Below are 16,785 nucleotides of genomic sequence, written 5' to 3'. Positions count from 1 at the left end.
GGTGCAACTCCTAAAGCCCGACAGATGAAGAGTTATAATCAAACTAAAACTTACTATTAATAGTAAAAAAGGAATTAAAATAGGGAAATGACTGTCGATCCGGGGGTATTTCGGAAATCCGGCTCATACATATTACGCCCGATAACTCATTTCGGATCGTGAGATATACCCGATCTAAGGTCTGACGGTCCGGATCACTTCTGTCGTCGACCGGGCCTGTCCGGATCACTTCTGTCGTTGACCGGGCCTTTTCTGATCCATCTTGGCCATGAAACTGTCCGTGACCCGCTCTACACCACTCATCTACCATGGTCCTTTAAAATTAGTTTAATAAATGCCACCTAATAAGCAAGGACAATATCAAGAATGATAAGAGGATGAAGATTTGCAAACTGAAATAATGCATTGGAATCAAAATTCATTTTTGGTTATCCTGGAAACTAAACTTAAACACGAAAAAACAAGAAATTCAAAAATATAAATTCTAAGCTCCTACCATCTAAGTAGAACTATTCTCTCCTTTCTGCTACTTCCTAGCATTTTCAAGCAGAAGGCGAAGGGGCTGGCGCCATAGACGGCAATGATGATCCAGATGAAGGATTGGCGTTTGAGTACACAACTATGGGACTTCTAACCCAATGTTTTTCATTGGACCAGACTAGTGAGGAAGAAGCAATCGCCCCATTTGTCAATGGCCCACCTGAGACCGTCACTGTAAAGCTGAGCTTCTCATACACTGACTTGAAATGGAGGACGCTGGGTTCGATGGTGATCTGCACTTGAGGGTGAGATTTGATTATTGCCTTGTACATGGAATTGGGCAAGCCAACGTTCGTCACGGTTCGTAAGAACGTTTTTGTGAAATTGTTTGGTTCTGAAATCGAAGCCACCATCGACGGATAGTTGAGATCTCTGGAAGATCCAATAGTGGCATTGGTGCAGTTGGTTTTAACTCCTGTTACGAGACTAAGCTCCTCTGCACTGTAGCCTTCGCTGCATAGCATTTGAATGTAATCAGCTTCAAAGGCATCATACACCAGACCAGGATGTACGGCCTTCAATGGATCGATGTTGCCCGCACCATAACCAAATTCGTAATCTGGACTGTTGGACCCATCAATGGGAGAAGCTATAGATGAAAAAAAAAAGAAAAGAAAAAAAAACATAATCACAAATTAGTCATGATATAAATGATAAGTTCAAATTAGTGATATGACAGATGATAAGCTCAAATTGGACACATGAACCATTCATCTAGGTGCCAAAGAGATTGTCAATCTGATGATCAAGATCCTCTGATTAATGAGTTTTTTTTTTTTTTAATGGTCCGTGTCGGATAATTTTCAAAATAATCTGATCAAAGAGTTTTTTTTCTCCCAAAAATTTGACACATTCATCAGGTGGGTGCCACATAGATTGTTGATCAGATGATCAAGATTGTCTGATCAAGGAGAATATATATTTTTTTTCTAAAAATTGACTAGTGCCACGGAGATTTTCAAAATCATCTGATCAAAGAGTTTTTCTTCTAAAAAATGGACACATTCATCAGGTGGATGCATGACACTAGATTGGTGATCAGATGATCAAGATTGTCTGATCAATGGGATTTTTTTCTCTCTAAAAATGGACTATTCAAGTGCCACATAGATTTTCAAAATAATCTGATCAAAGAGTTTTTTTTTTTTTTCTAAAAATTGGACACATTCATCAGGTGGGTGCCACATGGATTGTTGATCAGATGATCAAGATTGTCTCATCAATGTGATTTTATTTCTTCATCTGATCAAAGAGTTTTTTATTTTCTTCTTCTTCTAAAAATTGGACACATTCATCAGGTGGGTGCCACTAGATTGTTGATCAGATGATCAAGATTGTCTGATCAATGAGATTTTTTTCTCTAAAAATGGACTATTCAAGTGCCACAGAGATTTTCAAAATCATCTGATCAAAGAGTTTGTCTTTTTCTTCTAAAAACACATTCATCAGGTGGGTGCCACATGGATTGTTGATCAGATGATCAAGATTGTCTCATCAATGAGATTTTTCTTCTTCTGAAAAATGGACGATTCGAGTGCCAAATAGAGATTTTCAAAATCATCTGATCAAAGAGTTTTTCTTCTTCTTCTAAAAATTGGACACATTCATCAGGTGGGTGTCACATAGATTGTTGATCAGATGATCAAGATTGTCTGATCAATGAGAATTTTTTTCTTAAAAATGAACACATTTCATAAAAGGCCAATCAAATTATCAAGATCATCTGAGTCCACATAGATGATGAAGATCATTGATCATTGATCAATGATTTTTTATTTTTATTTTTTCTTCTTCTTCTAAAATATGGACATAAACCATCCATTGGGTGGACGCAGCGTGAATGGCCAATCAAAAGATCACGATCATCTGATCAATGAGATTTTTATAATATTGATGATCATGGTGAACTAAGTAAGATTACCTGTGGTCATAATAGCAGATTTAATGGCCGCCGGAGACCATGACGGGTGAAATGATTTAACATAGGCGGCCACACCGGTTACATGGGGACAAGCCATCGACGTTCCAGAATCGATGTTATACTTCGATGACCGTTTATCACCCAGCAACATCGAAATCGAGGCTTTCGGTGACCATGCGGCCAAGATATCGACTCCTGGAGCACTTATATCAGGCTGCATACACATAGACCACACATGATCGTCTACTCTATGTAGATAACTTCTGTATATTACAGAAAAAAAAATACACTAAATACGAATGTAATTACCTTAAGAATATCTCTTGTAACAGTGTTGGGTCCTCTGGAAGAGAATGAAGCAACTTTAGGAGCCTTTGGATCGAAAACAGCTTGGCTTTTGTGGATCCTAGCCACTGGATTTCTGCTCAAACACATCAACATCAGATTATAAGAAACAATATCATCCATTCCTTAAATCAGCCCAGGCTGCTAATTGGACTTGCATGGGTCAGGTCGACGTGGACATGAGCGAGACTGTTTATTTTTCGCACTTGTGATTTGGATGTGAAAACGAGGAAAAATACACCAAACTTGAAAATTCTTAATAATCTAATAAATAAATAAATAAATATGCGTATGTCTCAAAATCAGTCTGATGGGCTGCACAAAGTCTAACAGTACATGACCCGCTGAGCTAAAAACAGCTTGAGCTCTGCATCAATAGAAAACATTTTGCTTGCTAAGCCCAAATGAGCAATCAAGGCATATACCATGAAATGCCACAGGTAGGTGCAATATCCAAGTCGTTCATCTGGTGGGTCTGACCATCAACATTTTCTCACACAATTCTCAATCTGGTAAACTCATCAGGTGGGCCACAATGTTAGAAACAGGTAGAATAATTAGAGAACTTCAACTAAGTTTTCCATCCTTTCATTTATTTAAGAAACTGTGGCCCACCTGACTAGCCAAATCGATCGAATCGTCATATTGGCACATGTTGTTACATGTACATGAGCATCATCATCCACAAGTGTGTGGACTTAGCAAAGCTTGAAAACATTGATCATTTCTAGGGTTGGGCCTGGGCCTAGCCCATTGATCTATTCACTTTCCATTGGATCAATCCTCACCTGGTCTTGTTCAGGTACCTCAAAAGGTCCCTACCCTTGGTGCTTCCAAGAACAAGACTTGGGATATTGTAAGAGAATGCAGTATCGTTTCGGATGTCGTTTATCATAACCATTCCTCGAGCAGTTGTTGGAATTTCTTGTTCGAACCGGCCTTCGCAGCAGAGGATCTTCCTTTCTACGAAGCTTGCATTCTTCGAGGGGCCAAGCGAGCAAATCCTAGAGATAGAAAAGGAAAAAAGATAAAAATAATTTAAAAGAAAACTTGAAATGAACATTTGAATACTAGGCCAGAGGACTAGGCCTAAATTTAAGACCTTTTCTAAAGGGGTCAGGCTTGGGTTATGTCTAAGAGTCCATCAGCCCCACCCATGCCCAATCTATCTTGGCTGAAGCAGATCCAAGTCTTAGGTGGCCCATACCACAGTACACAGTCTTGATTGAATCCTCAACATTAAAAACTTCATGGGGCCACAACTAGAATATTTATTTGCCATCCAACCCATTGATAAGGTCACAAAGACGTGGATGAAGAGACCACACAAATATCAGGTTGATCCAAAACTTTTGTGGCCCACGAGAGAAGTTTTTAATGGTTGTTTACCACTATTTCCTGCATTATAGTCCTCTTGAGATTTGGATATACTTCAATCTTTTTTTCTGTCCTACCCTAAAATAAGCTTTCAAAACGGATGAACAGTGTGGCACATACATTACAATGGCCCCACAGTAAGGGATCCTACCCACCTCAGTGGATGGGGGGATCCACCGAAGAAACACCGGACTTGGGCTGTATTTTACTTTGCTGGCCAGGCCTGGATATCCTTCAGCCTGGCTCAACCCGCGGGTCAAGTTGACAGCCCTAAGTGTGTGTGTGTGTATTGTGTGGCCCGGCCAATAGATATGAGTCATAGTATCATATTAAATCCCATCAATCGTATCACTTTTTCAAGAAATAAGGTGCACAAGTAAAGATTTATTTATTGATAGGGAATGGTTAGGAAAAACATTACTTGCGACCAAAGATATCCGTTTGAGTTGGGACCAAAAGGAGAGGAGAGAACTTTTTCTGGGTAGCAAAAGTATTCAGAGAAATTCCCTAATACATGTAAACTAGAAGGGGTTAGAGATTTCTAAAACATTTATATACGATATTAAAATATATACATGCATGTGTACATGTAAACTATGTAACTATAGATAGCAGTGACGAAATGGTTGCTAAGGTAAGTTACTTTAGATAAGATACTTATGCCACGAGTAGCTTATTTTGGTTTATATTATTTAGTATGATAAGTACGTTTGGTGAACAATGTACCAATCAGTCAAAAAGTAGACCTTAGATCCATCGTCCATCATGTGAGGCCAACCTTTGATCTGGACCGTTTATCATGTTGGCCTCGCCTTTGATGTGGGTCATGCAAGGCCTACTTCAAATGTGGGCATTCATCATTACGGACAATGATGTTTACCAAACTTACTTAACTGAAAAAAGTAATGACTTAACATAAGTAAAAAAGCAACTTATTTGGTACCATCCAAACGGGCTGTATTATTCAATGACTCTAATCAAATTGCATAACAATTCTTCAAATAAAAAACCATAAATCCATGTACAAAAACTCGCTTACTTACCACAAGGGTCCTTTGATTGCCGAGTGTCAGCTTGGTTGTGAACCGTCGATCGATCGTGCTCGCCGCAACAGTCAACATCCACGGCGCAATGTTGGTTGCAGTCCCCATGGTGGGCCCATTGTTCCCAACAGATGCTGAGACAAGGATTCCATTCTTCATGGCATGGAAAGATCCAATGGCCTGAGAGTCCATAAAATAATCAAATGCAAAAGATTTCCCAAGAGACATGGACAAGATGTCGACGCCATCGTGGATCGCATCGTCGAAAGCGGCCAAGATGTCATGATCCATGCACCCAAACGACCAGCACACCTTGTAGATAGCGATCCTTGTGGATGGCACTGCACCCCGGGCTATCCCTTTAGCCAGGTGAAATAGGCTTGCATTTTTCACTTCGCGCCCTGCGACCGTCGATGATGTGTGTGTCCCATGTCCTTCTACGTCACGAGGAGATGGTTCCTCCCGATCGTAATCATTGAAGACGTTGTAGAAGCGCGCGCCGATAACCTTACTGTGATTTTTCATGTAATAATCAGTGTCCATGATAAACTATTAAAAGACTCACCGACTCGGACCGACTCATCTCCAGTTGAGTCAAAGACTCACCCAAGTCACGAGGTGAATTGGCCTGACTCAACTGAGTTGACAATGAAAAATGATGGGCCTGGACCATGGGGCAAGCCCCATCTAAAGTTGGGTCTGGCTGATGGGCCCACCAGACCTAATGCCACTCTTGAAATAAAATGTTGCAAAGGAGAGAAGTTTACTTGTTGCAAGTAATGTTCTGGCAAGATTCCTTCCATTTACTTTACTTGGTGGAGGCCAATTCATTCTTCTTTAAAGCGGTTGGATTTCGCCAGATTTTAAAGTCTGATTATCGCTGATTGATTATTTTCGATTATAAGGAAATATCGTCAATTATCTCCAATTATCATCTATTAATTATTTCAAATTATTAGAGCATATAGCCAATTATATCCTATTTTCGGAGAATATAGCTAATTATCTCTTATTATCAGAAAATATCATCAATTATATCCTATCATCAGAATACACACACACACACACACACACACACACACACACACACACACACGGAAACGCTCACCTACATACGAACTTTTTTAGAACCCATCATACGTGATGTGGATCCAAAATCTGAACCGTTCATGTGAAGCAGCACCTCGTGAAACCCCCAAGACCAAGTTTTACTTTGATCTAAAACTTTGATGGGCCATGAAAAATGAAAACAGTTTCCTCCCTTGATTTGCATTTCTCTTTGCTATGGCCCACCAGAATTTTAGATCAGGGTGAAAATTTGTCATAGGGGTTTTCATAGGATTCCGCATCACATGGACCGTTCAGATTAGACACCCATGACACATGTGCAAAGGTGCGCACGTGCATAGGTGCGCTGGGGAGCATGACTCTCTCTCTCTCTCTCTCTCTCTCTCTCTCTCTCTCTCTCTCTCTCTCTCTCTATATATATATATATACACACAGGTCAAGCCCTATCTAAAGTCAAGTCTGGCGGGTGGGGTTGATTAATTATTTCAAATTATCATAGTATATAGCCGATTATATATATATATATATATATATATATATTCAGAGAATATAGCTAATTATATATCTCCTGTTATCAGAAAATATCATCAATTATCTCCTATTATCAAAAAATATCATCCAACTCAACTAAGTTGACAATGAAAAATGACAGTCAAGCCCTATCTAAAGTTGAGTCCGGACCCAATGCCACCCTGGAAATAAAATGTTGCAAAAGGAGAGAAGTTTACTTGTTGAAGTCATGTTCCGGCAATATCCCTTCCATTTATTTGGTGGGGCCCAATTCATTCTTCTTTAAAGATGTCGGCCAAATTTTAAAGTCTGATTATTTCTGATTATCGCTAATTGATTATTTTTTATTATTAAAGAATATTAATGTTGATTATTTCCGATATTCGCCAATTAATTACTTCGGATTATAAAGTCGAGTCCGGCTGGTGGGGCCGCCGGACCCAATGCCACCCTTGAAATAAAATGTTGCAAAAGAGAGAAGTTTACTTGTTACAAGTTATGTTCTGGCAAGATCCCTTCCATTTACTTGGTGGGGGCCCAATTCCTACGTCTCTAAAGCTGTCGGATTCCGGCCAGATTCCAGTGTCTAATACACCGACAATGACGTCGCTCTCGAGATCCGGCCATCTTTTAACAGAAGTGGGAAAGCCCAAAAAATTCCATGATCTTGTGGTGTGGAGCTTGTGGGCTTTGCTTGGAAACACTGATACTATTCCCTCCATGCCTGCACGTTTGTTTAGAACACCATGCACCAAAGTTAGTTTAAACATAAACAAGTGAATGAATAGTTAAAGTGGCACTTGTGTGAGATCTGGACCGTTCACAAGTAGGCCAATATTCATATTTACGTGGGATAAAAAAATTTCGGGCAAGTAGGTTCAGCCAGTGGGCTGTTTTAGCTTTAGAAAAGATAATCACTGTGACTATCACAAGCGGGCCAATATTCATATTTACGCTTGAAGGTTTTAAGTGCAATTTTACAATGTTTCGATTGGTGTGGCCCATATAATTTTTTATTATTTTTATTGTAATCGTGCTGATCTTTTGTGCGTTCATGCGTAATAGAAAAAAGAGCTATCACCTGATAGATGGAGTGGATTTCACATGTAGAAAGTGGGGCCTGGCCCCAAAGAGCTTAAATCAGTCCATGAATGTGTACGAGTGGGTAGACACCGGAAGCGGATTGGCTGGTGTACCTCAAACCACCGATCTGGCTGGTGTGTTGATGTCACCAAGTTATGTGGGTCCCATGATGAGGTATGTGTTATATCCAAACCATCCTTCCATTTGGCGAGCTCATCATAAGGCTTGATCCAAAATAAGACAGATCCAAAGATCAAGTGGGCCACACTGCTAAAAGAAGTGGGGGAATGAATGTCTACCATTGAAACCATTTTGGGGGTCACAGAAGTTTTGGATCAATATTGCATTTTTTTTTTCCTCTTCATCCAGTTCCGTGTGACCTTATGAACAGATTGAATGGAAAATAAATGTCATTGTGGCCCTACTAATGTTTTAACAGTGAGAATTATTGTGCCACTGCTATTTTTGGTGTGGTCCACTGAGATTTGGATATGACTCATTTTTAGGCTCATTCTCTAAAATGATATCTCCTAATGGATGAACGGTGTGGATATAATATATACATTATTGTAGGGCCCATGTAACTTTGATCTCGTTTGAACCTTTAGCAGCTAGGCGGTGGTGTGTGGTACACCAGCCAACAGACACCAAATCCAAACCATCACAGGTTATTGAATTGAACAAGTGTTTCTTTTAACCATCGATTGGTTTTATAGACGTGGGGCCAACTGATGGACGGGTTGATCTGGTGCAAAAAAAAAAAAAGTACTCTTGATTTCATTAAGCATCCTTCCGGATTGATTTTCTAGAGGTTGGCACGTACAAGTCAGGACCCACAAAATGAACGGTCCAGATCAAAAGATTGATAAATCTACTCTAGTTAATTGCCATTTTTTATTTACCAGATAGCTTTTGTTGCTCCTGTTCGGTGAGCCTCGCTGCAAATCCATTGAAGCTCTTTTTAAAGCTGTAGACGATGTAATCTCTCGCTGAGCTGCTCCAAACATACGTAGAAAACAGTTTTCCATTGGTAAGAAATTCAAAACAGAATATATATATATATGGGACATGGTACTATGAGGTCGACCTCATGGGAGCTTCCCATGAGGTTGAACTGTGTGGGCCCAGTCAACCTCATGAGAACTTCTCATGAGGTCGAACTGTGTGGGCCCAACCATGATGTGTTGAACATCTACCCCATCAGTTAGATGCACCATTAGAAGGTGGACCACTGGTTTAAAAATCAAGTCTGAAAAACAAGTTGGGGTGCACTGTAGAGGTGGGTTCCATGTACTCATGGCCATCAGATGTGTCGCCCCATCACTAGTGATAGGTTGACGTCCTACCTTGATTTGCATGGGTCCACCATCTAGGATAAGCTTAACATACAAATCCACGTAAGTGGCACACCGTGATGTTTTAATGACATCCAATTCATCCATGATATTAACTCCTCCAGTCTCCTTGGATCCCAAAACTCTGTTTGATCCAAAACTCAAGTGGTCCACACCATGTAAAGTCATGCCTAAAATCTATAAATCACATTTTTGTGGCTCAGCTGACTTTGAAATGGCCTGATTTTTGGTGTCTATTCATCCTGGTTTGATGCATCTTCTGTACGATATATAAGTTTTTAATGGTGGACATACCCATCCCAACTGTTTCCTGTGGTGTGGTCCACCTGATTTTTTTACTGGCCTCATTTTTTGCTAGGGGGATCACATGATGGACAGATTGGATAGCATTAAAACATTATTGTGGATCGCCACACATCGATTTGTATGTTTCTATAGAAACGTTTGCATTGGCTCCGGCCTATAAACGTGTGAACCAGATGGCCCGGTTTCATAACATGGGGCATATATGGTTTGTGATGACCAAACATACTCCATATGCTCAACAATTACCTTGAGCCGATGATCACAACCATCCAATTAATATGGCCTGAAAAACCAATGGCATGACTGAAATTCACAGTGGCCATGTGTAATTTGCGGTTGTCACCTCCGATCTAGCCGTCCATATATTTCAAGTTGGGCCCCACCATGGTTGTGATCATCCTGTCATGGTGACCTTGAGGCCCAGGATCACTGCCTACCCAATTTTCCACCGTTGATTGAAAGTGGCCCACTTTAGCTTTGCATGGGAATTTAAAAGTAATACGTAAAAAAGTACCCGCTTTCAAGGACTTGTTCCAAAATGGAATGGTGGAGAGTCTCGACCGGAAATTCATTCTTTGGTAGATCTCCCAAGTACACGATATAAACCTACACCCAAAAAAAAAAAAAAAAAAAAAAAAAAAACAATAGTAATATCAAAACAATCCAAGAACAAGGAAACTAAAGACTAGCATCTGTCTATTGATCTATGTGGGTCCCACAGTCTACAGTTGATCTGATGATCCTCACCACAAAGGAGGAATGCATTGGAAATCATCTGATCATTGAGACCCTTGTATTTGTGGCATACAAATAGACGGTTAAGAGAGAAGGGTACATTAATTCCTCATTTGATCTACATTCAATATTGTAAAGAAGACTATCCATCTACATGGGTCCCATAGTTGACTATTGATATGATGATCCACACCATAAATGTGAGATGTCCTCGAAATCAACTGACATCATGTCCCTTCTACTAGTGGCCAACAAATAGGTGGCTACGATAGAAGGTCCGTTGTTTCCTCAATGGTCCACATTCAATGAAAAGCATAGTTTAAAAACTTGAAGAAACTCAATTCAACTCGTCCCAGCTGACCCCAACTTAAGAAGATTTCATCAAAACTCAAAAAAAGATAAAAGCACAAATTAATAAATACTTTTTAAAACTTGACAAAACTCAACTTCACTCATAACAATTTTTGATATTATTTATATATTTTTGTACTTTTTAAATATTAAATAATATAAAAAAATATATAGAAATTAAACTAGTACCAGTTTTGGAGAAACTCAGCTGAGTTTATGAGTCATCTCAACTCAACTGGATTTATGAGCCGGCTCGAGTTTTTATAGTCGAAAATGAAAGGAATATGGATCCTTTAATTACTTGCCACAAAGAAAGATTTCATGTTTACATTATAACTATTTCACGTTATCACTGACACTGTTTATGTGATAATGTAGTAAAAAATTTTATTTGTGGTAATTAGAGAATGCTGAGACATCCAATTCATGATGAGTCAATCATATCAATAGTTTGGAGATAGGACATAGATATGGAAGTCGTAATTGAAACAAGCAAAACATTAATTTCAGGGCGGTGCGAAAATGTGACCACTTGATTATTTGGGTTCATATAAAATGAAGGTATAGAATACCAATTCAACCAAAACATGATTTGGTTCACTTAAAAAATAAAATGTACATGACCAAATTCAACCAAAACATCATTTGGGGTAGCACCAAACACCACTCAATAATGTGAATTAGTTCGTACTAAAACATGATTTGGGTAGTGCCAAACACTACTTAATGTAAATTAGTTCCTACTAAAACACAATCCGGGGTAGTGCCAAACACCACTATACCTTCCTTTCTTCTTGAGCACCCACATTGGGTAAGCTGCAGGTAATAAAGAAGAGGGCCAAAATTGGCATTAGGCAAGAACGGTAACACATCATCTTAGCATCCATGGAAATTGTAGTTTGTAAGGAAAAAGAGAATATATATATATATATATATATATATATATTCTTCTTCTTCTTCTTCTTCTAAGTTCGTTGTATAGTGTTCGTTGTATACTATAACTCTACTACTTAACGTCATTTGGATGTTACTTTGTCTAACTAAAAATTTAGAACGTGTGGGAAATGCTTATTCCTCTACTCTACTTGTGGGGCCCGTTGTGTTTTGCGTACTGAATCTAACCCGTCCAGAAGGGTTGCCCCACCAAGAAAATGGAACCTCCAAAATATATAGGCGATCCAACCACCACGTTGACCTCAGCATGAATTTGGAAGTTTTTGGGCGTTTGTCACTTGTTTTCTATGGTGTTTCCTATCTAATCATTGATCAGGCCTTATTTTTGGGGCATCCAAACATCATGCTGGGAATCACTTGATGTACGGATTGGATCGCATATAGACAATATGGTTGGCCCCACACTGACAGTTGAATAACATATAGATGGAGGTGACTATATATACACGCTTGCTAATAAAGTTTACGCGCAGGAGTATTTGCTACAAGCTCAAAGAGGGTGGGATCCCTGACCGTGGGGTCCACTGTAGTTTATATGTCTTATATCCACGCCGTTAATCTGTTTTGAAAACTCATTTTAGTGCATGATGTCAAAAATGAAATAGATCCAAATATCAGGTAGACCATGATACAGGAAACAAAGGTAATTGACTATTAAAAACTTCTTATGGGCCACAAAAGTTTTTTATCAAGCATATATTTGTTTAGTCTCTTCATCCAGGTATTTTTAACCTTATCAACAGGTTAGATGGAAAATAAACATTCCGTTAGCTCCCATTGAGTTTTTAACGATGGTGATTCAATCAATACGGTTTCCTATGGTATGGTCCACATAAGATTTGGATCTTCTTTATTTTTTGTATCATGCACTAAAATGATCTTTAAAAATGGATAAACGGTGTGGATGTAAGTAAAATACATCAAAGTGGGCCCTACGCTCAGGGATCTCACCCACCTCAGTGTATCCGGGGATCTACCCAAAAGAATCCGGTCTCTTCTCTACGGATTAGGTTTCGGTATTGAGATCTTTATCCATGCCGTTCATCCTTTTTGGATCATTATTTTAAATTATGATTTTAAAAATGAGGCAGATCCAAAACTCAGGTGAACCACACTAAAGGAAAAAGAGAAATTTACGACTGTGGGCCCCACATTTTATCCATTGGATATTCTTGAAACAATACAACCTTAACATACGCACTTAGACCTCTTCCTACGGACGACAAATTCCAGGACGAAAACCCCTCCTTTTCAAGGAAACGGATTGGGTACGCCTGCTGCCACCCGCCAATGGCGGATCGCCAGTGGTATGTGGGCCCACCATGATGTTTGCTTTTCATCCATGCCGTCTACATATTTTTCCAGATCATTTTATGGTATGAGACCAAAAATGAGGTATATCCAAGTCTCAAGTATACCACATTACAGGAAACAGTGTTGAATGAGTGTCAACCATTAGAAACTCAGGTGTGGAGCCCACTGTGATGTTTGTGAGAAATCCTCCCCGTCTAAGTTCATTCATAGGGTCACAAAGACTTGGATGAAGAGGAAAAACAAATTTCATAATGATCCAAAACTTCTGTAACCCTGAAAGGGCTTCAATGGTAGATGTTCAATTCCCCACTGCCTTTTACAGTGTGGTCCACTTGATAGTTAGATCTATCTTATTTTTTTGTCTCAAGCCTTAATATGAGCTCGCCAAATAGATGGTCGGTTTGGATATAACACAGGCCTCATGATGGGACCCACAAAAGTAACATATTAAAAAGAAAAAAGAAAAAAAATAACACAGACTGCCACGGCACTACCGCCAGTTCGGCGGCAGTGACGCGGCGGTCTGGCATTTTTTTTTTTTTTTTTTGTGAGAACTTTTTTTCCCTTACATTTTTCTCTAATACATAATTATATAAATATGTATATATAAGTATATAAAAATATTTTTTTATCTTTTAATTCATTTCTTTGTCCATGTATTCAACAAACATATCTCCTAAACTAGAATGCTTTGGTTTTTTTTTTTACACACGCACACACACCCCCACACACTCACACTAGTGGAATTTCACCACCTATGGATACTTGAACGCTTGACCTGGTGTTGAAACTCCTAAAAGTCTACCACCCGAGCAAGAGTAAGGATCCAAACTAGAATGATTTGCTTAACGTACCATATATAATTTTGGGGTAGGAGAAGCTAATTTAGCGGGGCAAGCATGAGATTCAGTGGGGCAAACATGAAAATGAGCAGGGTAAACATGAAATTCAACGGGGCAAACATAAAAATGAGAGGGCAAGCATGAAAATTAGCAGGGCAAATATGAAAATGAGCAGGCCAAATATGAAAATGAGCGAGGTAAGCATGAAAAAGAGCGGGACAAACATGAAAAAGAGCGAGGTAAACTAGAAAATCAGCGGGAGAAACATGAAAAGCAGTGGGGCAAACTAGAAAAACAGTGGAGCAAACTAAAATATGAGCGGGACAAACTAGAAAATCAGCGGGGGAAACATGTAAATAATCAGGGGAAACATGAAAAGCAGCGGGGTAAACTGAAATATGAGCGGGGCAAACTAGAAAATCAGCGGGGAAAACATGAAAAGTAGCAGGGCAAACTAGAAAATCAGCGGGGGAAACATAAAAAGCAGTGGAGCAAACTGAAATATGAGCGGGACAAACTAGAAAATTAGCGGGGGAAACATGAAAATCAGCGGGGGAAACATAAAAAGCAGTGGGGCAAACTAGAAAAATAGCGGGGCAAACTGAAATATGAGCGGGGCAAACTAGAAAATCAGTGGCGGAAACATGAAAATCAGCGGCGGAAACATGAAAAGCAGCGGTGCAAACTTGAAAAATCAGCGGGGGAAACATGAAAAGCAGCGGTGCAAACTAGAAAATCGGCTTGGAAACATGAAAAGCAGTGAGGCAAACTAGAAAAACAGTGAGGCAAACTGAAATATGAGCGGGGCAAACTAGAAAATCAACGGAGGAAACATGAAAATAAGCAGGGGAAACATGAAAATCAGTGGGGGAAACATGAAAAGCAGCGGGGCAAACTAGAAAATCAGCGGGGGAAACATGAAAAGCAGCGGGGCAAACTGAAATATGAGTGGGGCAAACTAGAAAAACAGCGGGGCAAACTAGAAAATCAACGGGGGAAACATGAAAAGCAGCGGGGTAAACTAGAAAATCAGTGGGGAAAACATAAAAAGCGGCGGGGCAAACTAGAAAAACAGCGGGGCAAATTGAAATATGAGTAGGGCAAACTAGAAAATCAGCGGGGGAAACATGAAAAGAAGCGGGGCAAACTAGAAAATCAGTGGGGAAAACATGAAAAGCGGCGGGGCAAACTAGAAAAATAGCGGGGTAAACTGAAATATGAGCGGGGCAAACTAGAAAATCAGTGAGGGAAACATGAAAATCAGCGGGGGAAACATGAAAAGCAGCGGGGCAAACTAGAAAAAAAGTGGGGCAAACTGAAATATGAGTAGGGCAAACTAGAAAATCAGCGGAGAAAACATGAAAATCAGCGGGGGAAACATGAAAAGCAGCGAGACAAACTAGAAAATCAGCGGGGGAAACATGAAAAGCAGTGGGGCAAACTAGAAAAATAGCGGGGCAAACTAAAATATAAGCGGAAAAAATATGAAAATCAGTGGGGGAAACATGAAAAGCAGCGGGGCAAACTGAAATATGAGTGAGGTAAATTAGAAATTTAGCGGAAAAACATGAAAATCAACGGAGAAAACATGAAAAGCAGCGAGGCAAACTAGAAAAATCAGAGGGGGAAACATGAAAATCAGTGGGGGAAATATGAAAAGCAGCGGAGCAAACTAGAAAATCAGCGGGGAAAACATGAAAAGAAGCGGGGTAAACTAAAATATGATTTGGATTATCTGTATACCAAGAGTCATACTAGGAGGCCCTTATTTCTCTTTTTAAGATTTTACAAACACCTATATGCAACTGTTGGAAAGAAACCTCATTTTTCATGACATGCTCTCTTTAGTCTTTTTCTTCCCTCGTCAATATAACAAATCCATGATACACAAACTCAATTGCAACAAGCTACCTGCTGACAAGTTCATAAAACCATGATCCCTATATCTTGGAATGCTAGCATAGAAAGCCTATTGTAGAACATCAATCCAAGCTGCAAATATGGACTCTTTTAATTGGGCCCACTTGAGGATTTACCAATTTTTTCAAAAGGAATCATAAGGTCCATGCCCAACTATGTAAGTTTGATGGATCTAACTGTGACAGCACCCCAATCCCACGGGCCGAAGCAACCACTCTCCCTACCTACAATATTCCACTTATACAAACCAACCAGCTGCCTATACCACTGACTCAAGCAGGCCACACCTTCCCATCTAGCCCTCCCAACTTCTAACCATAGACCATAGTCTATTGTTATGATCTCACATCCAAGATCCTAAACCAACCTTAGAGATAACACCTCTAAGGGAAGGCCCACCACAACAACACATAGGCAGCATCCACTAGAAGAAGTAGAGAAGATAGACTTAAGCAGAGACTGAAACAGAGGACGAAGGAGGCAGCAACTTCTCAACAGCAAGCTTTATTTTTCCAGCACCATATGAGAGAGGCATCCTATACCAAGACCAGGAAAGCCAGTCAGGAGGATCACCTACTACGGCCTCCCCAAGCCCAAAAAATAGGAAAACAACCTGTACACTACACATGAGAGGATCTAACAGAGCCTAGCCATCAACATTTAACTTCACTGTAGGCTCCCCATTGAAAGGACCGAGAACCAGCAATTTTCCCAGCATGCCTCCATCAAGAAAATCCATCTGTCACTAAAACCAAATCGTCTCATCACCTTCTTAAGAAAAACCCAATCCACCCTATCATAGGCTTTCTCAAGGTCAAGCTTGAGAATGAGATTGCCGCCTCTAGCTTTCCTGTCAATGTTGCGCATTGCCTCAAGCACCATGCAACATTCTCTGTAATAAACCTGCCATTCATAAAATCCCCTTGCTCCATGGAAATAAGTCTAGGGAGGAGCTTACTCAAGCGGGAAGCTAGGATCTTTGAGAAGATTTTGTAAATAACATTGCAAAGGCTAATCGGCCGGTAGTCTACAAACCCTTTAGCGGTTGGATTCTTTGGGAGAAGACTGATCAACGATGTCGTAAACGTTCTATGCATCTGACCTCCTTCCACGAAGAAACA

The 16,785-nt window shown here is 39.9% G+C and overlaps 1 protein-coding gene across 1 annotated transcript; it reads right to left on the bottom strand.

Annotated features, from left to right (window-relative positions):
• Positions 1–542: 542 nt before the first annotated feature.
• Positions 543–16,531, bottom strand: LOC131218168 (subtilisin-like protease SBT4.3). Its single transcript, XM_058212847.1, has 11 exons — positions 16,365–16,531; positions 16,125–16,200; positions 10,063–10,154; positions 8,790–8,881; positions 7,291–7,528; positions 5,227–5,737; positions 4,605–4,690; positions 3,595–3,810; positions 2,771–2,882; positions 2,462–2,675; positions 543–1,129 (listed from the first exon to the last, which is right to left on the bottom strand). Exons 1-11 carry the CDS (start codon positions 16,529–16,531, stop codon positions 543–545), a joined length of 2,391 nt encoding a protein of 796 aa, XP_058068830.1.
• Between the last annotated feature and the right edge of the window lie 254 nt (positions 16,532–16,785).

The sequence above is a fragment of the Magnolia sinica genome, chromosome 11 (assembly GCF_029962835.1).
Source record: "Magnolia sinica isolate HGM2019 chromosome 11, MsV1, whole genome shotgun sequence".
Classification (NCBI taxonomy): Eukaryota; Viridiplantae; Streptophyta; class Magnoliopsida; order Magnoliales; family Magnoliaceae; genus Magnolia; species Magnolia sinica.
This window is presented reverse-complemented; position numbering and strand designations above follow the sequence as displayed.

What these genes read in the sequence shown, in the direction of transcription:
- LOC131218168 (XM_058212847.1), bottom strand. Translation starts at nt 16,531, where the DNA reads ATGCGCAACATTGACAGGAAAGCTAGAGGCGGCAATCTCATTCTCAAG. An exon ending in CTCCTTCGTCCTCTGTTTCA is followed by an intron (nt 10,155 to 16,124) that starts GTCTCTGCTTAA and finishes TTTTGGGTGTAG; the next exon opens with GTTTATATCGTGTACTTGGG. An exon ending in AGGTACCTGAACAAGACCAG is followed by an intron (nt 2,883 to 3,594) that starts GTGAGGATTGAT and finishes GTGTTTGAGCAG; the next exon opens with AAATCCAGTGGCTAGGATCC.